This window comes from Panthera leo, chromosome A1 (assembly GCF_018350215.1).
Source record: "Panthera leo isolate Ple1 chromosome A1, P.leo_Ple1_pat1.1, whole genome shotgun sequence".
In the NCBI taxonomy this organism is placed as follows: domain Eukaryota; kingdom Metazoa; phylum Chordata; class Mammalia; order Carnivora; family Felidae; genus Panthera; species Panthera leo.
In genome coordinates this window covers 124,417,139-124,442,877 of record NC_056679.1, presented here as the reverse complement: position 1 = coordinate 124,442,877, position 25,739 = coordinate 124,417,139, and the positions used below count along the sequence as shown (strand labels likewise).

The following is a 25,739-nucleotide window of genomic DNA, read 5'->3' as shown; positions in this document are numbered from 1 at the left end:
ACACACACACACACACACACACACACACACACACACATACATATGGCACCTATTGTAGCATATGACATCAAGATCAAAATAGGGGTGCCTGGGTGGCTCAGTCAGTTAAGCATCCAACTCTTGGTTTCAGCCCCCGTCATGATCTCATGGTTCATGGGATTGAGCCCCATATTGGGCTCTGTGCTGACAGTGAGAAGCCTGCTTGGGATTTTCTCTCCCTCTATCTCTGCCCTTCCCCTGCTCTCTCTGTCTCTGTCTCTGTCTCTCTCTCTCTCTCAAAAATAAATAAATAAAAACAGGGACACCTGGGTGGCTCAGTCAGTTAAGCATCCAGCTTCAGCTCAGGATGTGATCTCATAGCACATGGGTTTGGGCCCCATGTCAGACTGTGCTAACAGCTATATATATATATTTATTTTATTTATAAATGAATTTATAATAAATTTATTTTATTTATTTCTTATTTATAAATAAATAAAAATGTTTTTTGAAAAAGACAAAAATAAATGGTAGCTGTGAGGAGTTATCAATAGAAGCGTAACCAAACCCAAGTTAGTATGCCTGACATGCAGCTAAGCCAATCACTGAGGCATGTATGCAGCAAGGAAAGGGTTTATCTGAGAGGCAGCTGAATGAGGAGATGGAAGGGCAGGCCTCAAATCCACCTCCCCTAAGATTAGAACAAGTTTTATAGTCATAGGGTTTGGGATTATATACAAAGGGTGTGTAAATTTAAGACTATTCATGAGGAAAGATAGAGCATCTGCGATGAGCAAACATATGTAACATACATCCCATGTTCACTTTGGGTTGGAGACTTAACATTAAAATGGGGCAAAATTTGGCCCCTGACATCAGGAGGTGATCTGTTAGGAGAAGACTATGTACATGTTAAAAAAAAAAAAAAAAGTTGTTATAAACTGGATGGGGTCTGGGACTCCTTATCTTTGGGAAGGAATGCAGAGCCTAGCTTATTCATAGGCTAGAATCATATCAATGACCTTCATGTGTGTCAGTCCAGGTCTTTTTGGAGACAGCTAGTGGATTTGTTAGTGGGCTCCAAAAAGAAACAATAACTGATTAAGGAGAAACAAGTCTCTGAAAAACCATCTTTAAATTTTCTGTTAGTCTCAATCTTTAACCCTATGGCGCAGGGTTTCAGAAGTTATATGGGAATACAAGCCTAACAGGAATTTTTGGAGGAATAACCCATGGGTTTTTGCATTTAATCCTTTATAACAATCTTATAAGCCAAATACTATTATTTCTTCATGTTGCAGATAAAGAAAATAAGGCTCAGCAAATTCAAGTGTAGTAGATATCAGTGGTTATCTACCTAATAACCTTCTTCCTTGTGGGCAGAATTCACTTTTATTCAAATGCTCATCTCTCCCCAGGTGGCTCTGGCTTATATACAGATTGAGGAGTTGGTCACAGGAATTCCACTTTCCTTACTGGAGATTGGCTTAGGCAGGAACAAGAGACCTAGTTATGTTCAATAAATCATGAGATGAGGTTTCTTCCTTCAGGTATTGTGTCTGGATATGACTCAGGGAACCAAAAGGCTAAAGACAATACCAGTACATAAGATGGCAGAGTGGCAATATGGAAATAACCTAGATTCTTGGTGATGTTATCAAGCTATTGAATCTACCAATCCTAAAGAAGTTCTACCTCAGATTCTAAGGTAGATTTGAGATAATGAATTCTTCTGAAGCCTTTGAGGCTTAGTTTCTATTACTTGGAATCAAAAGCTCTTTAACAGATGGATTAAGTAACTTGGTAAAATTCATACATCCAGCAAATAGCAGATCTACCTCTTAATTTCCTCACCCCCAGTTGAGGTCCTCTGGACACACATAGGAGTGCAGGGGCAGCCTCAGGACTCTGGTGCCTCTGAAGAGTCACTGACTAGAAGGGGAGGTGACAGAGAAAGCTGGACTGGATCATCCCTGGGATGACTCTTGTAGCCATTCCTGTTCCTTATACCAGTGCTCTTCCAGATCTGAGAAACCCACCTCCTTAGGAATATCCTATCTAGTCTTCTCCTCTCTGCTTCACCCTTCCTACATTGCTTTTAAAACTTCTTGCCATGAGGCACTTGGGTGGCTCAGTAGGTTAAGCGTCTGACTTCGGCTTAGGTCATGATCTCACCATTCCCCAGTTTGAGCCCTGTGTCAGGCTCTGTGCTAACAGCTCAGAGCCTGGAGCCTGTTCCGGATTCTGTGTCTCCCTCTGTCTCTGCCCCTCCCCCGTTCATGCTCTGTCTCTCTATTCTCAAAAATAAATAAACGTTAAAAAATAAATAAATAAATAAACATTAAAAAAACTTTGTTGCCATAAATTCTTAAGAGTTGGCTACTCTAAATTACTTTCATCACAAAGTTCTAGGACAATTATGGTTACAAATGCTTTTACTTTTGACCAGTGTTAAACACTGCGGATATGCCCAACTAAAAACATGACGAACTTATTTTTAAAAACAATTTTCAGAGGAAAGTTACAGAGCCATATATGGTTTCATCTTTTTTCCTTTGAAAATGAGTATGAAGCAGTATGAGTTTTGATTCATTAAGTTATCAAGGTTAATCTTTTAAATATAATTTTCACCATGTTTTCAAAAGTTAGGTAGTCATTTATGCATTGTCTAAGCCTCATTTTCCAGCACGGTTCATCCTGCATGAATAATGATTGATCTTTTCTTATTTCTCCTTACATCCCACCCTGACCTCCAATCTTAGATGAGTTGATGCTATCTGAGAAACGTAGTACAAGTTTTGTTTTATTTTACCACAAAAATAGTTCTGCCTGACCCAGACACCATGGAATATTGACATCATACTAACACTGTCTTTGAAAACAACCTAAACATTGCACAAAATACTTAAAGCAATTGTTTGAAGGCACAAAAACAGACCATACTTGAAGAAAAGCCCATGACATGAGTTCCACATTCTTCCCAGATATTTTTCTGAAGACATTTACAACTTGCAGAACAAGAATATACAACAGTAGTCTTATTGGGCTAAAGAGGCAGAAGTCAGAGTTTGGAGTAGCTTGAAGCTTGCTACTTGGGGAGCAAAGTCCTAGAGGAGGAAGGCCAGCAGAGAAGGAGACTGAAATTCTGCATACACATTTCCCTAAAGCTGGGTAGCTAAAGTGCTGATCAGAGAATTCAATACTATTGGGGAGGCAGAAGTCATAATTAAAGCCTTACTAAGATGGAAAAAGCTTGGTACAAATCCCAGGCTTCGAATTGAAACCTTAGGGTCATGCCTTAAGAATAAGAGCCATACCATAGGAATAAGGACCAATCCATAGGAATAGGAAAAAAACAAACTAGACTAGCCCCCCAAAAGGCATAAAATCAAGTTTTCTCAAGTTCTTGACTACCAACCTGCAGAAGAAAACTTAAGCTTGGAAGAAGATAACATCATTTCAAGTCTTTATAATTGATGACATCTGGCATTTAACCAAAAATTATGGTGTTGGTGAAAATATAATAAAAATTAAAAGGATCAAAGTACTGAAATCCAAGTGAAAAATATGGGTAATAGGAAAAGATTTATAGGTGATTCAAATACTGACATTAACCCACAGGTAGTTTAAAATAATCATGATAAATATATTCAAGAAAATGTAGGAAGTGGTAGCCAGCATAGAAGATAAGTCGGAGAATTTCAACAAAGAAATAAATCTATTTTTAAAAAGAAGCAAACGATTAGAGAGTAAAATTTTAATTTTTTTTTTTTAACGTTTATTTATTTTTGAGACAGAGAGGGAGGGAGCACGAACAGGGGAGGGTCAGAGAAAGAGGGAGACACAGAATCCGAAACAGGCTCCAGGCTCTGAGCTGTCAGCACAGAGCCTGACGTGGGGCTCGAACTCACGGACCGCGAGATCATGACCTGAGCCAAAGTCGGACGCTTAACCGACTGAGCCACCCAGGCGCCCCGAGAGTAAAATTTTAAAAGCACCAAAAACTTCAATTATGCAGAATAGATCTAATGAAAGATACACAGTACTTCTACACTTAAAACCACAGATATGGGGACGTCTGGGTGGCTCAGTCGGTTGACCATCCAACTTCAGCTCAGGTCATGATCTCATTGTGTGTAGGTTTGAGCCCCGTGTCAGGCTCTGTGCTGACAGCTCAGAGCCTGGAGCCTGCTTCGGATTCTGTGTCTCCATCTCTCTCTGCCCCTCCCCTGCTGGTGCTCTGTCTCTCTCTTTCTCAAAGATAAATGTTAAAAAGAAATTAAAAAAAATATATACACTGAGAAAAGTAAAAGAAGACCTAAATAAATGAAAGACTATACTATGAACATGGGATTCAAGGATGTAACATTGTTAAGATATGAGTTCTCTCCATGTTCATCTCTAGACTCAGTGTAATCCCAATGAAAATCTTAGCATCATTTTTAATTGGTGGAAATTGACCAGCTATTTGTAATATGTACACAGAAATACAAAGGATCTAGAATAATCAAGGCAATCTTGAAGGAGAAAAATAAAACCAGATATCAAAGCTAGCATAATTAAAAGTGTGGTATTAATATAAGAATAGACAGTAGATGATGGAATAGACTAGTAGAATAGAGTTTAACAGATCCACACCCATATGATGAATCAATTCATTCATGACAATGACACCACAGCAATTCAGTGGAAGAAGGATGGACAGTCTTTTCAATAAATAGTGCTGGCTCAAATGGAAAAAAAATACCTCAAACAATACACAAAAATTAATGCAAGATGGATCATATACCCAAAGGTGAAAAGTAAAACAACAAAACATGTAGAAGAAAACACAGGAAATATCTTCAGGACCTCAGGGGAGGTCACACTTTTTTAAACAGGACAAAGGCAATACTGATAATTTGGATTTAGTTAAATTCAGATATTTAAATTCAGAAATTTAATTTTAATTTAATTCAGATAGTTAAATTCAGAAATTCCATTTAATAAATGACACTATTAAGACAATGGAAAAGCACACCTTAGACTGGCATGCACAGACATACAGACACACACACACACACACATCTAGAAAGGATTTATATCAAGAATATCTTTTTAAAAATTCTCTAAGTCTATGGAGCGCCTGGGTGGCTCAGTCGGTTAAGCGTCCGACTTCAGCTCAGGTCATGATCTCACAGACCGTGAGTTCAAGCCCCGCATCAGGCTCTGGGCTGATGGCTCAGAGTCTGGAGCCTGCTTCTGGTTCTGTGTCTCCCTCTCTGTCTGCCCCTCCCCCGTTCATGCTCTGTCTCTCTCTGTCTCAAAAATAAACGTAAAAAAAAAAAAAATTAAAAAAAAAATTCTCTAAGTCTATAAGAAAACAATAGCACAATTTTTAAAATTGGACAAGAATCCTGTGCAGGCACTTCGCAAAAGAGGTTATCAAAATGGTCAAAGCAAATGAAAAGTGCTTGGCATCATTACTCATGGGAAAAATGCAAATTTAAACCACATCTTGATAACATATGTTGCTCATAGTCCAGAAACACCACTGTTTCTCCTTGAAAAGACAGTTGCAAAACCACAGTTCTGAATACCATAAAGTGAATTAAAATAGGTGTCAATAATTATAAACAGCCTAGTTTAATTCAGAGTGAGGTTTCTGCTAAAAGTAAGTTGCAGTGAAATGAATTTTAATTCCCCATTGTAATTACATAATAAACTCTTGTCACCCTAGTACAAAAAGCACAAAAGCTGTAACAGAAACTTCACTCTTGGAATTAAATGTGACGTTTGCAATTATTGAAATCTATCCAAATTCATTTCTTGATATTTAAAACTGTGGTTTTAAAATTGCTTTCTAAGGAAGAAACGTCAGAGAAATGTGGCTGCACTACCTTTTAAAATCCCTAAGGGGGGACCTGAGTGGCTCAGTTGGTTTAGCGTCCAACTTTGGCTCAGGTCATGATCTCATGGTTCATGGGTTCAAACCCTGCATTGGACTCAATGCTGACAGCTGGGGGCCTGGAGCCTGCTTCAGATTCTGTGTCACCACTCTCTGCCCCTCCCCCACTCATGCTATGTCTCTCTCTGTGTCTTAAAAATAAATAAATGTTAAAAAAATTTTTTTAAATCCCTCTCTGAGATGTGGGAGTTTAGTGTCAATAGATGTGATAGCAGTGCAGGAATGTATCTATTCAGAGAGCTGTGAGCAAACCAATTTATTATGGAGCAATGAGAAAAACCAGTACATGGAAATGCACAGCACGATGAAAATACATATACAGTTTACACTCTCTAGGAATGAAGCATGGGCTTGGGTGAGCTGGGAAGATATGAGAAGCAGTTTGAGCTCCACATCCACTTGGTTTCCCATTCCTCTGGCCCCTCAGTCCCCACTGCTTTTCCTCTCCATGTCACTGGTTCTCAAAATGGTGATGTTTATGATGTGTTAATATAAAAGCTTATATACCACTATATTACAACATTTAGAAACTTTTTTTAGTATGTTGCTATGTAATTGGCTTCCTTTGCAATTCCATGCTTTTTATTTTATGCACTTATCCTGATAAGGAGTCCATAGGTTTTATCAGACTCCCAAAGAAGTCCCTGACACACACAAAAAGATTAAGCTCCCACCCTAGCCCATTATTAACTTATTATTTACCATGTGTTATTCCATAATGTGTTTCTAAACATGTCTTTGGATGTCCAGACACCTCATCTAGGCTAGAAGCCTTGCTGAATGGCTTGCATATGGTCAGTGCTCAGTGTTTTTGTTGGTTTATTGATAATATGAGTCAGTGCTTAGGACTGAAGTTAGACTACCTCTGTTAGAAAACCTAGCTCAGGGACCTTGGGCAAGTGACTTAACCTCTCCAAACCTTAATTTTCTTATCTGTAAGTAGAGCTATTAATACTGCCTATCTCATAGGGCTCCTGTGAGAATTAAATGAAAAAAAATATACATAAAGAGCCTGGCAGAGCATCGGCCCTATAATAAACTCTTAATGCACACATCTCTTAATTATGAGCATATTATTATCCATGAAAGTTTTGAGTGAAATACTGTTGCCAGATAGCAACTAGGGATCCTGGGAGTTAATGGGAATTGAAAAGATGGGGGAAGAGACAAGAATTCAGGTTAGCTCCTTCAGAGTGAATTCAGACTTAGCCATCCAATGGGGCAATCAAGGCTAATAGAGCTGACTCAGAGCTAGTAGTAGACATATCTCTGTGTTGAAAAGTGTGATAAATTATTCCTACCCCTCACTTTGCCCAGTTCTCAAAGTTGCAGGTCCTGGACTAGGAGATCATCCCCAGAAGGCAATAGTAAAGATACTAAACCAATGTTAATTTCCGCTCACAGAGCAAGAGTCAGCATGAAACAGTGGAGAAAGTGCTGGCCTAGGTCAACACACATCTGTGGCCTTGGTTTTCTCCTTTGTAAAATCAGGGTGCTGGACTGGATGTCCTCCTGATGTCAGGATGTCTGAAGGAATCTGCTTATTTGAGAAGGTGATTATGTTGTAACCAAAGAGCTGGGTCTTAGAATAGCTCACCATTGGCACCTGACTCACAGACACTAGCCTTGAAGAGTAAGTGTAACTGACCAATGGGGAGGAAAGGTTCTCAACACAAAGGACTTGCTCTGGAAAGTGGTCTAGAGGGGTCATAATGTAAGAGTCATGAGCCAGCAGAAGGGACAAGATGTATACTTAGTTTATACCTATCTGTGCAGAGAAAATTGGACTAAAACACACTTCTCCTTTCTGATTACTGGGGGAACAGTAGGTCTGAGAATAGGCAGCTGATTTATGAAGCATGTTGGGATAGTGAATAAGGGCACCAAATATTAGTCCAGTCATTCAATGAGTATGTTATACATACTTCTTCATCAGTAGTCAATAGTGATCTCCTCTAATACATCATTCTAACTCAACTATTTGGTTTTTCGCTCAGAAAAATTTAAGAATTCTGATTTGGATCTCTATTTGTGCATGGTAAGCATAGAATTTAATACACAGGAGTATGTTCCATGCAAACAGAATTACACGAATAGTATTTCAACAGGCTGATTTCATCTTGTGGAGTCTATCATTGCCAGAAGGGGATTCAGAGATCACCATCTTTTTCCATCAATTATTAATTGCCTGATAATGAAAATCACTTCTCTCATATCTCAGTCTATCAAGCAAATAGCTAAAGCCTCTCCCTGTATGTTCTTTGTATCTTAAATTATAACAAAGAGAATATTAAAATAAAATGACAACTATATTCCTCTGCCCATAGAATTTCAGTTTGTTTGTTTAGCTGGATGAAGGAAAGCTTAAGCTTGTTATTGGAGATACAGAGATTAATTTAGGTTTTTGTTTCTTTAAACCTTATCATGCCTAAAGTCTCACGCTGCAAATTAATATCTCTTTTCCTCCTCTATTTCACAATTTGGATTGCAATAGAATTTCTTTCCCTGAGGGAAAGAAAGGGAAATGTCAGAATACATGCTTTGGAAGCTTAAATCCTGCAAATAGATGAAATGTTCCATCAAGCAAAAGTTGCCTAAAGGCTGGTATGTTGCTGCATGTATAACTTCTTCAGTACATCTCTTATTAACACATAGGATAAATTGGTCCAAAGAAGGACTCAGGCATTGTTTTACCCAGAAACATGCACCCTAGGTCTATATGATACCAAAAAGATGGTTACTTTAGGGACTCAAAGCCTACCATACCAGTTTAGTGTAATTTAGAGCTAACAAGATACATGACAGTTTGGTTAAAATTTTAATTTTCCACTTTGTAAGCTTAATATAAATCTGTTTGCTCCAACACCACTTTCAGTGGAGAAGAAAATAGAGATGTTTTAAATTGTGTCTTACAAAAAGATTGGGAAATCAAACAAGGGATTGCTGGATGTCACTCAGCATTTCAAAACCCTTATCTGGCACAAGCTCATATGAAAACATCCTTTTGGATGATGTGTAAAGGAAACCCTCAAACCCTTGATGTCATTAAATTGTTGATGCTGTATTCATGCAATGGGAGTGTCGCCTCAACTGGGTGAGCAATAATCCAAACTTCCTTATTTTTCTTCCTACAAATGAAAGAAAATTATTTTCTCTGATGATTATTGGTTTAGTTATCAACTCTCTGGGTCTGGTTGTAAGACAAAGGTAGGTAAGATAATTTTTTGTTCTAATATGTTTTATGATTCTCTTAACATTGGGAAGTTTTTTCAACACATATGACAGGAGGACTTGAGGGGTTAAGATTCTCTTGAGAGGAAAAAGAGATTAGAGGCAGAACTAGAAAGAGACACTATATATTATAGATGATACCAGAGAAAAACCAGACTGACTTCAAGCAGGAGAGGATTTCATCTGAGCCCTGTTTAAAGGGTCAGGTCTGAGTCCTGTGACCAATTTCATCTTCCTGCCTTCATCTTCCTCCAGAGAGAAAAATCCTTTCAAAGCCCTTGGGTTATTCACTCTTGTGCCTAAGGGCCTGAGTTACAGGCTCAAACAAGTAACCTCCACTCAGACTCTGCCTTAGTCAGACTCAACCGGGATTACTGATACATTAGCATAAAAATAAGAAGGCAAGGGTCTTGAGTGATTTGCTGGGAAATAATTCACTGCAGTTAAACAAGTATTGGTGAAGCATCTACAATGATCTACAATGTGTAGAACAGAATGAGAACTTGAGCCCAGGTCTTGTGGTAACAAAGTTCACCATTTTTTTCCACCATACCACATTGCCTAGGCTCAACTGCCAAGGGTCTGCCTCTACCCCCCCAAATAATACTGGATGCCCAAGTGGTAGAAGCCCTGAGATGTGTGGAAAATACTATTTGAGCCTGTATGTTTTTCAAAGCAGGCATTACCAATCAGTTCCACCAGCCAAATGTGCAGTGAATCCTAACATTTCCATCAGAACAGGTGTCCATTAGAGTATCTGCACAATAGTGCCCATACTGAGCTGAACTGAAATTGTAATGGACCAGGGAAAGATTGGGTGGTCAGGAAAGAAAGAGAAAATGTAGACTTTTTTCTCCCCCAAAAGCATGCTGGGAAAGAAAAGGCAAACCTGTCTGAAGAAACATCACAGTTTTGTCTTATATTATTTTGGTTTGTTTTTTAAGGATTGAAAGATGTGAGCATGCATGTAGGCTAAGGAAAAGGATCTTGAAGGAATAGGATGAAGTTGCAAAAGAGATAAAATAATTGATGGCATTAATAGTAAACGTATATAAGAATTACTCTGTATAAGGCATTGCTTTTAAGAGCTTGACATATTTAAATCAATTTGATGCACTGAAAAACCTTATGGGAAGTCATTAATATGATTCTGACTTTACAGATGAGGGAAATAAGGCATAGCTTAAACAGCATCAAGTTGCAAGACTGGGGTTTGAACCTAGCTAGTCAGGCTTAGTCATTGCTCTTAATGGTTGTGCAAATCTGCCTCTCTGGGCAGATTTTGTGTAGAATGAGATGCACTAATGGTGGCCTAGCATTCTCAAGGAGAAAAGACACTTCTTTCTTTGCAGCAGAAGAGATCGGGGCTAGGGGAAGGAACAGAAAAATTTAGAAGAAAAGGAGAAGAGAGTTGAGGGCGTTCACATTAGATGGCTATACTCATTCTTAGATCTAGTTGTCAGCATAAGTACACAGAGGGACATTACCTCCCTACCTGCTGTGTCAGGTGCCATTTCCAAATTAATCTACCAACTACAGTTATTTTGACAAATGTGTGAAAGCTTATGACTGGGACACAGACCTATCTTATAGCACTTGTATATATTCTCTTTCTCCCTGTTCCAATGTTCACATTATCATTGAAAAAATTTTGGAGAGGCATTATTATCTTGGAATCTGTCCTGAGATTATTCAGGTTGGACTCTGATTCTTCCTGTGAAAGGAATCAAGGGCTTTTGGAGTAATGGACTCCAAAGATTTTGAAATTATGCTCAGTAGTCTCCTTGGAGAGTCAAAAAATAAGGCATGATCAATCATGGTATATGGCAGAATATGTAATACCTCCACAGCCTCCAATTTCAAGAGACCCACTCTTGAGAAGAACCCTATTATAGAATTTATTGAAAAGGAAGCTGCTATAAAATGTCTAGTGCTAAATGATGTGTTTCAAACCACAAGTGCTGGAATAATTCAGATAAGGTAGCTAAGGTAGTATTCACAAGGTCTTTAGTCACTAAGTACTTTATTTTTTTTTTATTTTTTTTTTAACATTTATTTTTGAGACAGAGAGAGAGCATTAACAAGGGAGGGTCAGAGAAAGAGGGAGACACAGAATCTGAAACAGGCTCCAGACTCTGAGCTGTCAGCACAGAGCCCGACGCAGGGCTCAAACCCACGGACCACGAGATCATGACCTGAGCCAAAGTCGGATGCTTAACCGACTGAGCCACCCAGGCGCCCCGTGGCACTAAGTACTTTATAAAAACTGGTATGCTGGTAAAACAGCTCTCAGAAAAACAAGAAAGAGCCCTTACCAGTAGCATTTGCTGTTTTCCATAGGGTAAATATATTCCCACCATTGCTAATTTCAAGCTACCAAGCACCTCACAAAATTCCTCAATATTTAACAGCTTCAGAGGGCCAGTAGGTGCTGGCTTCAGCACACCGCTGTTTTGTTATCCTTTTTCATCCTTACAGCTGCCTTTTAAGGTGAAGACCACCATTATCTCCAGTGTGCTAATTAGGAGAAAAAGAATTTGCCCAAATGCACAGAAGTAGAATGGGGGCAGAGCTTGAGGGAAGCTCAGGGTATATGACCCTAATAACATCCAACTATAGGCCTGTACTCCTTCTTTAACCTAAAAACAGCCACAGATATTCAAGGTGGTAATGTTGTCAATAACTATTCCCCACCTCTGGCTCACTTCTGTTACAAATACATTTTCTGTGGCCCCTTGGGGACTTAGTTAATATTTCTAGATCTTTACTATTCCATAGAGAACCTTGGGTGTAAAAGCCCACTAAGTGTATATTTTACTTAGTATTTGAAAAATATTCTGTCTCCTTGCTACATAAAGAATGGACCAACTATCAGCATCATCTGAGAATGTGGTAGAAATCTAGAATCTTTCTTACCCAGAACTACTAAATCAGAATCTTCCCCATAAGATGATCCCAAGGTGATATGTATGTCCATTAAAATTTAAGAAGCATTGCTTTAGGGGCGCCTGGGTGGCTCAGTCGGTAAGTGTCCGACTTCGGCTCAGGGCATGATCTCATGGTTTGTGAGTTCGAGCCCCACATCGGGCTCTGTGCTAACAGCTCAGAGCCTGGAGCCTGCTTCAGATTCTGTGTCTCCCTCTCTGTCTCTGCCCCTCCCCTGCTCATGCTCTGTCTCTCTCTGTCTCTCAATATAAATAAACGTTAAAAAAAATTTTTTTTAAAGAAGCATTGCTTTAGCCTACAACAATCATATTGGGGCTTTCATGTGTCACGCTGTATGTTGTTTTTGCAGTTGGCAGTGACTGGCACTGATACAATATAGTCTATCATATCCCATCCTCTTTGTAGCTGATAGTGGTACAGTCTGTGGTCACAAAACACAGCAGCTTTACAGAGTGAGACTTGGCCTCGTTAGCAACTATTCTGAGCAAAGAACCACAGGCTTCTCTTCCATTAACCTGCTTCATAACCTCAAATTTTGTTTTTCTAATTCTACAAGAAACTTTGGAGAGCCAAGTCCAACTAGATTCCTCACAAGGATTTCCTCTCAGAAAAATTAATGCAAAGAAAAGTAAGTTCTAAACATTTGAGAGTCTGTCAGGAAGTGGTGGGGAGGAGTGAGCTTGCCGGAGCCAGACCTCTCTGACATGCTAACTTAATTCAAACCACAGGACTTCATTTGAACTTGGCCAATCATTCCTGAGTTGAAAATAGAAGGAAAGGATCTGTGGCCAAAGTTAGAACTTTTAAAAAGAGTTTTGAGGTGTTCAGTAAATTTACCATCCACACAGACATTTAAAAAGCATCGTGGATTGAGTTTCTATTATGTTTTGTTTTCTGTGTTTTCCCAAACCATCAGATTACTGAGGAAATGGCCACAACCCAGATGCATTTAAAGGTAAATCCCCACAGTTTCCAGTTGATATGGAAGTCTAGAAATGAAACAAATACAATTCGGAGAAAGAACATTTCAAAAAATATCTATTTGGGATTTTAAAATAAAGGCAAAAATTATTCTAATCTGTGGATATCTATTGTAATATTAGTGCTCATGGTGAGAGGCAGGGTGAAAAACCCTTAGCATTTTTCATCTGGCCAAAGTAGGGTAGCAAACCTGCCTATTAGAGAGCCGAAGAGCAGCATTATTCATCAGCATAGGATAGAAGGAAGAACATTCTGTCTGCCCAGATATGGGGAGGGTTACTGTGTTCTTACAGAAGGTGGTCATTCAGAGATATTTCTTCAGGCTTCTAGTGATCCAAGGACTCTGAGGTGCCGGGAGGCCACCAAAGGTAGTCTCCTAAATCATCCCTAAACTGAAAGCTTCTTATGAATGGGGACCACATACCTAGTTTGTTCAGCACCATGCCCCCAGCACCAACACTATTGCCTGGAACATAAATAGTATTCATTAAATACGTATCATGTGATGGATGGATGGATGAATGAATAAAGCCATTGCTCCAGATTAAAGTCAGCATGTTAGAAATGCCTGATAAATACTCACCAAGTTGCTATCATGATATGCATGAAGGTAAAAGTTTACAGTAGCCTGGAAAACTAAGATAAAAGGAAAACATAGGGCAAAGTCAGAAATGGGGATGTCTGCACTAAGTAGGAATGGGACTGTGCAGACTGGGAAGGGGACAGGAGGAGCACCCACTGTTGGAAGTCTCCATTGTCTAATTCACCATTTTACCAAAGGTTGGATTTGTCCATTTGGGCGTTTAACATTTAACATTTAACAAAAATCAGTATCTGTTACTGGCAGCTCTGAGTGTAGCACTCTTTTGGCACTGCGGGAGACAAAAGACCTATCCTTCAGCTCAAACCTTCTGGGAACTTAGAATTGAGTTGTGAATGTAAGTCTAACATGATCATATAGCAAATTTTTAAAAACACATTGCAAAATATCAGTAATTTATGATTAAGTTCCAGATAAGGTAATGAATGTTAAATGGTCAGACATCTTTGTGAAAGGAGATCTATTTCAAGTTCAAAGAGTCCCTGGTACACACTAATCACTAAATGTTTATGTAAGTGAATGAGTGTTAAAACGTACCAGTTATAAGATCAAAGCAACATGAAAACTGTTTTAAGAATAATGTGTATGGGGGTGTCTGGGTGGCTCAGTCGGTTAGGTGTCCAACTTTGGCTCAGGTCATGATCTTACAGTCTGTGGGTTCGAGCCCCACATTGGGCTCTGTGATGACAGCTCTGAACCTGGAGCCTGCTTTGGGTTCTGTGTCCCCTCTCTTTCTGCCCCTTCCCCACTCATTCTCTGTCTCAAAAATAAATAAACATTAAAAAAATTGTTTTTAAGAATAATGTGTATATATATACAAAGTATATACCATATTTTATATGGAGAAAGTTCATATTGCTGCTTCATGAAATGAGTGGATACAATATAATGCACCCAAGAGTGTTAAGTTGTTTGAGTGTGGAGACCTTGCTCATGCCTGCATCATCAGAACCTACAGAGATGACCGGAGTGCGCTAATCCTTCCATAAGAATTGATGAATCAATGAGCAAATGAATGAAAAGGAAGTTAATCTAAATTCAAGGTAGGTCATTTAGGCAAGCTTGAGCCAGCTTTCCTTAGCTAGTATGAGTCACTTTCTTCACCAGTCCACTGAGCCTTCTCACTTTGGCTTTCATGGCTAATGCAAAAAAAAAAAAAAAAAAAAAAAAACAACCAACAAAAACAAACAAACAAAAAAAACCCACAGCATTGGGAAATTTGAGAGACTTATCTATAGAGCACATTTTGCATAATGATTTATAAGAAGTAGTTCCTGCCTGTGTTTTAAATAAAAAGAACACAGGGCATCTTGGGGAGAGGGACTGACATAGGAAAGGTAAATGAGTAGCAATATTGTCACAGGGAATTGAGACCAGACAATGTGTTTAATGGAAAATGAATGATGAGGCAGTGAGAAAATATAAGAAGGAAGAGATAAGAAAGAACCTTTTCTATTGGGGCGCTTGGGTGGCTCAGTCAGTTAAGCATCCAACTCTTGATTTTAGCTCAGGTCATGATCTCACAGTTCGTGGGATCGAGCCTTGTGTAACGGCCCCTTGCCTGCTTGGGATTCTCACTCCCTCTCTCTGCCTCTCCCCCATCCCCTTGCTCTCTCTCAAAAACAAACAAACAAACAAACAAACAAACAAAATTTTTAAAAACAAAGTAGTTTTTCTATGAAAGAACACATATCATAAATTATATGTCCTCATCAAAACAAGTTGTGGTCATATATGAAGAAAAATGGCTTCTATTTTCATTTCCACATTCACACAAAGTTAAAAAGAAAACAGTTATTACCATTTTCAACAGCCTTGATGACAGCATTTGCTATATGGCTGATTAACTTGAGTGTAGAGCTTTGTTAGTTTGCTTTGAATTATATCCAATTTATAATGACAAATATAAAATAATAGACATTAATTATAATATGACTAAAAATACAAAGGTAGATGGAGTTAGAAACCTACTACTTTAATTGCAATCCCCTGAGGTAACCAATATTAATGGTTTGTTGTGTATCTTTCTACATCTTCCTTGATGTTTCCTAGAATATATATATATATATATATATATATATATATATATATATATATATATATTTACATACACAATGGGTAGTTATTGTATTTATAAAAATGTAAACAAATGAAATATATAAGCTTTTTCTTCATTTAACAATAGATTAGAGACCTCCTACCAGATGAATACATAGAGAGATTTTCTCACGTTTTTAAATGTAGAGTATGAATTTACTACCATTTGTTCAACTATTCCTCAATGGTGTACATTCTGGTATTTTCAGGGTTTTTTCAACCACATATAATACTGCACTGAACGCCCTTGTGATTGCAGACTGTTTTAATTTCATTGTCATGGGTGTCTGAGCCTTGAAATCTCACCTTTCAAACGCCACTTGCTTCCCCTCATCCTCCCTGTCATTTGGAGCATGAAGCCGAAGAGAGACTGCAGATGAGCTATGAAAGCCGATAACCACTCCATACAGCACATGGCCAGCAGCTTCCTGCTACACTATTTACGTCCTATTCCATTGAGATGGCACTCTCCGCTCACATGACCCAAATGCAGCTCTCACTCCACCAAGAACACAGCTGAATCCAACTGCATTGGCAGCTCTGCACATGCTCCGTCTGGCCCTGTGAATCCTCACTCACCCATTGAGATTTCTTTTGGTTTAAAGCAACATTCCAGCTGCTGAAGCTCCGTTGACCTCCAGTGTTTTCCTGGCTCAGATCCAAGGCAGGTAGCCCCCTGCAAATTGTATTTTTTTTAGAGTTTGAGCTTTTTCGTTTTTTTTGTTGGGGGTTGGAAGGTGTATAATAATTACCCACAAGCATAGCTGATGAATGAAGCCACAAGAAGTAACTCTTTTCCTGGCAGGTATCACAGGAATAACATTTGCCTATTGCCATCATTTGCTTCGACAACAACCTGCAGCTCTAACGCACGTTTAATTCTCAAACAGGAGTTTTGGCAAGTGATGCTGTATCTGACTGATGTGTTGACTGTAACATGTGAGATGGTGGGTTTTTTTTTTTCTCTCTCTCTAGAAACCTGGATGCTTTTTGCCATTCTGATGGTAAATGATGAGACAGGCAACCATGGATTTCAGCACTCCATCTGTGTTTGACCAGCAAAAAGGTAAAAATGCTGCTTTAATACCTCCTTTGGTTCTTCATATCTTTAGTTCAGTGGTAGAGATTCTGCAATTCTGAGGGGGAAAAGAGTAGTGTGTGTGTGTGTGTGTGTGTGTGTGTAATATGAAAGAGGATTTCACATAGAAAACAAATCTGTTTTACATGTTCACTTCTTATTTGATAAGCATTTGGAAAAGAAAAATAAGCTTATGGTCTGTTTGTCTTGTTAAAGTATTCCTATGTACAAATTTTAAAAATTGGGTTTCAAACACAACCAGCCATTTCAGATACGATCATCTTTATTCTCATTAGTTTATTTTCAAATCTTTAAAAACTATACTATAGTAACTAATATAAAAAGAACAAATCACATGTCTCTTTTCATTCTATTAACTCAATATCTCATTGCCACAGTTCCATAGATACTTCTTGATTTCCTTTTAGGAATAGATGTTACCTAGATTTGTACTATAGTTGATAGAATATCTCATCCGTGGTTGTGGTGTGATTTAACACTATGTTATTTGTAATGACAGGATATATCTTTCCTACTCATAATTTGCCGAGTGGAGGTCATTTTCTACATGAAAAGATTGCTATGGAATCAGCCCCATCCTCATAAAAAGCATGTATTCAGCAGTACAGTTTATGTGTATACATTTTGCATATGAACTGTGTACATATACATAATACCTTTGTGTAATTATGCATCTTTTCTATATATGCATAGGAAATTTCCACTCTGTAAATGTAATAAATATTTTTTAGAATATTTTAAAAAAATCTGACATCTAAACCATTTTTTGTAGCCTGTGAATATTCTTCAGGACCCTAAAGTTCTTTGGTCATTTGCTCCTAGTTTTGGCTCCAACATGAAAAAGATGATTTGTAAAAGCTCATTAAGAAAATCCATTGCTTCTTTCTTTTTCCCTTGTCCTGCTCTAGGCCATAGTGTGTTTATTACCCTTCAAGCTGTATCTGTTTCATGGGTGAATTATTTTAGCTCAGTGCTTTCTCAAATATTAGATTTACTTTTAGATCTCTGAGTGACTATATGTACAGATGTATATATAAAGAGAGATAGTTCTCCACTTCTTAACTCATTTTGAATTGCATGTGTGTATCCCTTCAGAATATGCTGGTTCACATGGTGTTTGATGATGAACACCATAGGGAAAATGATTGTTAAAGCTGTGCCTACCACCATCCCCTCCCCTTGGTACATTTTGTATCACTGAAGACAATCAGCAAAAATGAAAGTCTGCCTAAATCCAAAGACCTCATACTAGCTAAGTAATGACATTGTTGAGCTATGCAATCCAAAGAGGAACACAACGAGTTTATTTTTTTTGAGACTAATCTGAGGAAGCTGGAATTGACTGTGAAGAGGTGGCCCTTCATAATGAATTCATCTGTTCCAGTGTTGTGTTCCCTTACAGGCTTGAGCCCAAAATGTAGTTAACTAGTTAACATATTAATTTGTCATATTTATTTTCTTACAGCACCTTTCATGTGAGCAATTCACAGCATTTCGTCCACCCCACACCTGACTCCCTCATGAAAGTTCACCTTCTCCCTGCCATCTCTATCTCTATTTCTCAATCCTTTCTAGAGGTGCTGAAGTATGGTTGAAATAGCGTATGTTGGAACAGCAGATCTACTTCTCTGCTGTGTGACCTTAGAAAGTTACCTAACCTCTCTGGGCCTTACTTTCCTCAGCAATAAAATGGAGGAAATAATGTTTGCCTCGCAAGGCTGTTGTGAGAATATAAAATAATACATAAAAAGCACCAATCACATTGCCTAATCTGCCATAACTACTTTAAAATTGTGGCTGCCTTTGTTATTCCTGTTTTAATTGCTACCTTGGACTATGAGTTCCTCAAATGTGAAAGGCTCTTCCCTTCTCTACCTCCAGCTTGAATTTAGCAGTCCTCAGAACAAACAAGAGCTTAGTTAATACTAGTCGACTAGAAAACATTAATTTTTTTTTCAGTATTCCAGGGCACTATTTAGAGCAATCCCCTAAAATAAAAATTAATTAGATGATACCTGAGTAGTTCTATTATCACATTAACCCTTCCATCCTCTTAAAAGCATGAAAGGCCATAATGGTTTAGACCATTACATAGCTTTTAAATGCCATTATGGTATATTGTTGGGCAAACCACAGCAGAGTGATTTTCTCCCCAAATGTGGGCTTTATTCAAGGGCTTTCCATGAATTCTGAATATATGGGGAATCAAAATTCTAGTAGCCCTGGATTTCTATGGAAATTTTGAGAAAAGAAATGATCTGGAAGGATCTCAGAAGTCATGTAATCTATTGGTTCTCACACTCAACCACACATAAGAATCACATGGACAGGTTTGGAAAATGCTGATGCCTAGTTCTCCAGTATAATTAGTGTTGGGGGGAGGCCTGGAAGCTCCCCAGGAAGATCTCACGTACAACAAGGCTTGAGAATCATTCATCCAACCCATTGGCCTAACATCTCAGATGGGAAGAGGGAAGCACAGAGAGGTGAAAAGGTGGGGCCTGTTTGTACTAATAACACCCAGCTAGTGAGTCATAGAAGGGCCTGAGACCCAGGTATTCTCTATCCAGACATCAGAACATTGAGAAACTTCTTTTCATGGGTGGTCTGTGGCCCCAGTAGCTGCTATGGAATGGTTGCAGGGCTCAGACAGCTCTGGTTTATGGTTTCACAGGGAATGGTTAGCATTATGCACTTGAAAAAAATATGACACAGAATGACCTTCAGGGGTCAAATGATGTGGATGTGTTAAGTCTGAATCCCTTCAGTGGCATTTTTCTAGATTTCTCTTTAGTAGAGGTAACAAGGCATCCTTATGCTAAGGGCTCGGGGACATGTATATGGCCCTTACTCATGTTATGTCTCAGTTTTCTTCCCATTTGCATGAACCTGGGCAAATCAATCTCCTAGTCTGTGAAATGTGCAGGGTTGCTGGGAGGCTTAAACACCCAGTTATCTGGCTACGGGAACGAGAGTCGTTTCTGGCTTGCTTTCTGAAACTGTGACGCAGGAAGCCTGGGTCTTCAGAGCTCTCCACTCCTGCTTTGTGCTTTTTGCTTTCACCATAGCAACACTGTTTCTGGTCCCACGTGTTCCTCCTGGCTGTCTTCCCTGTCAGAGCCCACATGCAGGAAAGGACCTGTAGTAAAATCATTTACTACGGAACACAAAGCTTCCTATTGCAGTGGAGATGTTATATAACAGAAGATATTTGCATTTTAAGCTTTGTCTCTAATTGTGGAAAGAAAAGGTTTGCTATGCCCAAAGGAGGAACCTAAGGCCTCAGAGAGGATGGGAGCTGGATGAGTGGTCCCAAGGGTCTCTCCACACCCTGCCCTGCCCAGGGTCCAGACGAAATTGTGTTTCATGAGCATTGTGTTTGTGGGCACCTGAGGGGGCATGGCCCACCCTGCAGGCTCTTTACTGATAGAGTTGCTGAGAGAACAAGAGGAGGGCCAAACTCTCCAGTGCAGATTGAATCACTGCAGTAGTGTCCTAGGGCTGCATGACAAAGCACCACAAGCTGGGTGGCTTAAAACAACACAAGTGTATTGTCTCACAGTTCTGGAGGCCAGTGTATGAGATCAAAATGTCAGCACCTGCTCCTTCTGGACTCTCCAGGGAAGAATCCTTCCTCGCCTCTTCCAGCTTCTGGCTGCTTGTGGCCTCCACTCCAGTCTACACCCCTGTCTTCACATCACCTTGTCCTCTGTGTGTGTCTGTCTCAGAAATGCCTCTGCCTCTCTCTCATAGTTACAATGCATGGATTACCCACATAATCTAGGATAAATCTCTACTCTCAACGTCTTTTAACTTGATCACATCTTTTGACATACGAGGTGATATCCACCCTTTTGTCATACACGGTAAAATTCACAGGTTTCAGGGATTTACGATATGGATGTATCTTCAGGGCCACCATTCAGCCTGTTACATGGCATGAACAGATATCAAATCTCAAGTCCCTTGTCAGAAAGTATTATGACTAGGGTTTTGGGAAAACCCATTCTTATTGAAACTAGAGAGAAATTTGACATTTGGAAGGGAAGATAGAAAGGGCATCTATTTGGAGCAGACTCTGTGCAGGCATTTTACATGGATTACATTTGATGAGAACAAATGTCAATTGAGCACTTAGCAAAGCCAGGCTCTGTGCCATGGATTGTACATAGACTAGCTTGTTTAATCCTCACATCTATCCCACTCTCATGTTCCCGCCTTTTACCAATGAGGGAATTTTAAAAGGTTATGACTGACCCAAGGTTACCACATATAAAATGGCAATGCTGAGATTCAAGCTGCTTGACTTCAAAACCCATGTTCTATCTACAACTGTAATCTTCCTTCATCAACCACAAATTTTAATGAAGAAGTAAGAGATTAATGAAAATTCAAATTAATGAGGCACCTAGGTGGCTCAGTCAGTTAAGCATCTGGCTCTTAACTTCGGCTCAAGCCATGATCTTGCAGTTTGTGGGTTCCAGCCCCACATCGGGGTCTGCGCTGACAGTGTAGATCCTACTTAGGATTCTTTCTCTCTCCCACTCTCTCTGCCCCTCCCTGGCTCACATGCTCTATCTCCCTCTCTCAAAATAAATAAATAAACTTTAAAAAATTAAAATTAATGAAGCGTGTATTTTCACAATCAAGCTGTTCTTCCATTGTGTTGTGGATTTTTAAAGCTCCCACACACAGATGTGAGGGTTTTAATTTCCAACATTTCATCCAAAATGGAAGCAGTAAACAAAAAGAATTTAGAGTGTAACAAATTTGCACTTTGCTGAAAAAGCAAAAGTGAAAATTCTGCATGACAACCAGATGCCTCCAAAGGAAGAATAAGCACATTTTTAAAGAGGTTTGGGAAGAGAGCAGAGAGAGGCAGGCAAAGGAGACAAGACAGAGAGGGAATGATTTCGGCCCAATTGATGATTTTAGGGTAAAAAACCTAAATGCGTACCTAGAATGAAACCCAGGAACACTGAGGGGGAATTCTGTGATTAATTTTCAGATTAATTGTCCAGATAAAGTAAGATCAGCTGGCAACTCACCAATCCACAGGCTTAGAAGCAGACTGCTGTTGCCTCTGGGAAATGTTTAGCCTTCTCCCTCATTTGGTGAAGAAAGAGGAGCAGAGGGAAACAGATGAAAGACTTTTTTCTGCTCTTGTGGCCCACTCAAGACCAAGGTTTCTGGAAGCCTGTCCCTCACCCTTCTCTGCTTCACTGCTGTCAATTTGGCACAGGAACCTCCCTCCCATCAACCAACTCCTGGGAAAGATTGAGACAAACCCATCCACTCCTGGCTCCTCTTGTGAACCTAGCTAGAGGAAAGCCCTTGACTAATCTTACCCAAACAATTACCATTCATAGCCTTTGACAGCCATGAAAATGCAAGTGATTCAGTGGGTTGGGGATTAGGAGAGTGGTGTCCTCAGTATTCTCCGCCACAGGACAGCCCTACTGTCCTAGGGAATGGGGCCTTTTTCCCTAGTATGCATCCCAAGAGGGAGCATCCAGGAGTGGTAGCCACAGGGAATGAAGGTACACTGGTCCCTTAGGTCTCCTGCATCAACCCTAATGTTATGTCCACAGCTTAGCCAGATCAACTTCAGGAGGCAAACCCTCTTTTCAGCCCCTTGTCCAAAAGTCAGCTGGGTCACTACAGTGAGCTTTTCCTACCATCTCTATCCATTAACTCCACATTTCCTTAGCAACTATTAAGCAATTGTGTTGGGTAATGATATTCATGTATTTTCTCTTTGATGCAATTATTTGGATGCAAAGATATTTTAATGGAATCTGAAAGAAAATTTACTAAGCATGTAGCTATTTTTATTACCAAACAAGAATGAAACAAACATCTTACCCATCCCCAAATATGAGACAAGGTGAGAAGAAGAGGGTCTAGAGGCACTTACATACAAGATTGGTGTAAAAGATGTGTAGAGATATATACCATCTTGCAGAAAGACCCCATCCTACCAGAAGTCATGTTTAGCACTTGTAACTATCAGGAAGGAAGCCTGTCAGTCAGTGCAAAATGCTTGCTGATTCTGAGAATCCACTTATATCAAGAATGATCTACATCTCAGCTTTTCTGATTTATCTCTGAAAATCATGGTGGTTTTAACTAACACTAACTTTGAACTAATATATAGATTTGTGTGCTTAATAAGGGTCTTTAGTTTGTTTTCTCTTTGTAAAATTTTAAAAATGTAATTTGTGCATTGATAATCTAGTTTTATTGGCTCTATTGGGGAGGAAGAAAAGGGAAGATTCCTTTCACACAGGAAGTATTTCTATCTCTAAATGTTCCTCAGAATTTTAAAATACACATGTAAAATATTTAATAGCATGCTAATCCTTTTTAAACTTTTTGTTTGAAAATAATTTCAAACTTAAATCTTGTAAAAATGGCATAAAAGAACACTTGACTATCTTTTACTCAGATTCATCTGACATTAATATTTTGCCCCTTTTGCCTTTTTGTTGGCTTTCTTCTGTCTGTGTCTCTATGTCCCACATCGCTCTCTCTGCCTCTCTCTATGTATATGTTTATATATGCATGTGTGTGTGTGTATGTACTTTTATCTAATCTGTCTGCATACCAATTTTGTCTAGTGAACTAGTAACATCTTTCATAGCATTTCTTCCAGTACTTGATCCAGTCTAGGATGACATATTATATTTAGTTGTCATGTGTCTTTATTCACTTTTCTTTTGGAACATTTCTGCACAGTTTTTTTGTCTTTTATGGCATCAACACTTTGAAATTATAGCCTCTCTCTGTCTCTTTTAATACTGAGTTCCTCCTTTTGGGTTTGTCTGTTGCTCCCTCATGACTAGATTTAGATATATACATTCCCAGACAGAGTACCACATGGGTGATGTCTTCATCTCAGGTTATCACAATATCATTTAAATCTTTTCAAATTCATTTCAAATCTTTCAAATCATTTCAAATCTTTTCAAATTTGAGATGAATGGTGTTGACTTATTAGTTATCAACCTGTCCTTATAATGTTTTTTTAACATACTGTTTTCTTTCTTATTGTGAAATCAATACCACCTTTTTCAAAATAGTCAAACAATACAAAAAGGATTTGAGCATAAAAAATGTATTCTAGCAATACGCATGTTGTATAACTAGCAAATGGCTCTGTTCTTCAGTCTATGAGCCCAGCCTGTCTCCAGCTTCTCAGCCACCAAGATGGACTCATTGTAACTCACCCCCCATGCCAGGGCTGGGAAGTAGATTTCAAAGGGAAATAGAGGAGATCAGGCCAAGAATATTAACCAGTATCATTAACTGGTCACAAGAAGAGCAGTAACTGGTTTATTAAGCAGCTCCCACATGCCAGGCACTGTGCTAAACTCTTCACTCCTATTATGTCACTTGATCCTCAACACAGCCTATGAGATATGTTCCATCTCTAGACTGTCTGAGGTTACATGACTTGCCCAAGGCCACATAGAGCAAGGGCAAAACTGTCATTTTAACTCCAGCTTCTGACACCCAAGCCCCCTCACACTCCTTTTTACCAAAAGTTATACTTTGCAGGTTCTGATAGCCCACCCACCTACCCCTTCATGACTCCTAGCACGAGAAGGAAAAGAAAGGCAATGGCACCTCAAGCAGGACTGGTGGGAGCTGACAGCCACTGAGGTAGTTCCCCAGGCTGAACTTCCAGTTGCAGTGAACTGTGCCCAGTGGGCTCTACTCACTGTGACAGCCTGACCTCTTCCAAGGTGGTGATGGATTCAGTCTCCATGGCAGACTTCCTTTGTAGGAGAGAAGAGCACCAGCATCCTAGAAGGAGGGGTCAGTGGCTAAAAGGTTTGGGTTACACTGGAATGTGACCTGTGAAGCTGATGTGATAGAAGCTGAGCATTTGCAAAGTCAGGGCTTGGGTTCCATCACAGAAGCTTCAGAAGCCAGATTCTTTATCATATTCCTATTCAGCACGTTTGTTCTGGGCAGCAACCTGATGTTTCTCCAAAAGACAGTTCAGGGAGGCCAGCCCTATAAACAAGGTCACACATAAACAGCATTTGATAAAAAGAAAAAAAAATTATTTTAACATTGATATCCTATGCTGTGATAATAACCTTGACACCATTTCTTTGTTCTCTAACTCACCACAGTAAATCAAAACACAGTCTGCGGTTTTATTTTTTTAAGTTTATTATTTATTTTGAGAGAGAGTGCAAGCAGGGGAGGGGGAGCAAGAGAGGTAGAGATAGAGAGACTCCCAAGCAGGCTCAATACCATCAGCGCAGAGCTCAGATCTCAGGAACCATGAGATCATGACCTGAGCCAAAATCAATAATCGGATGCTTAACTGACTGAGCTACCCAGGTACCCCAAGTCTGCTGTTAAAAAAAAAAAAATCTTATTTTTAAGAACTGTGAGAGGGACACCTGAAATTCATCTGAATTGACACTTTTATCCTTCTGATTACTTAGTGCCATCCAAAAATGGTGTTCTAGAGTTTTGGCCATAACTTGGCTGACTCAGCATGACCACTGAATATAGAGAGGAGCAGAGATAGGCTCACAGGGATCTGGTTTCAGGCAGTCAGAGCAGAAACCAATTTCAGGATGGATCCTGGAGTGTTATGACTGAGAATAGTAGTACTTTTTGGAATTGGAAGGAACGTCAGTGAGTGTTTAATCCAACTCCCTTACTTTTTATATGTGAAAACTGAGACATCGAGGTATTGATGGGGATACAGTATAATGTTGTAATGGCCACTGGAGCCAAACTGAATGGTTCAAGGCCAGTGCCACCACTTAGTGTGTGACCCAGCTAACATCTCTACAGCTCGCTTTCCTTGTAAAGCCTTGTAAACTAAGATG

At 39.3% G+C, this 25,739-nt stretch overlaps 1 protein-coding gene across 1 annotated transcript in view; it reads left to right on the top strand.

Moving 5' to 3' along the window:
- ANKRD55 (ankyrin repeat domain 55) overlaps positions 1-25,739 on the top strand; it is a 590,869-nt gene that overhangs the window by 478,521 nt on the left and 86,609 nt on the right. The window contains exon 11 of the mRNA XM_042939212.1: positions 16,758-16,848. Coding sequence (XP_042795146.1) covers positions 16,791-16,848 — 58 coding nt within the window. The 5' untranslated portion in view covers positions 16,758-16,790. The remainder of the gene's footprint in view (positions 1-16,757; positions 16,849-25,739) is intronic.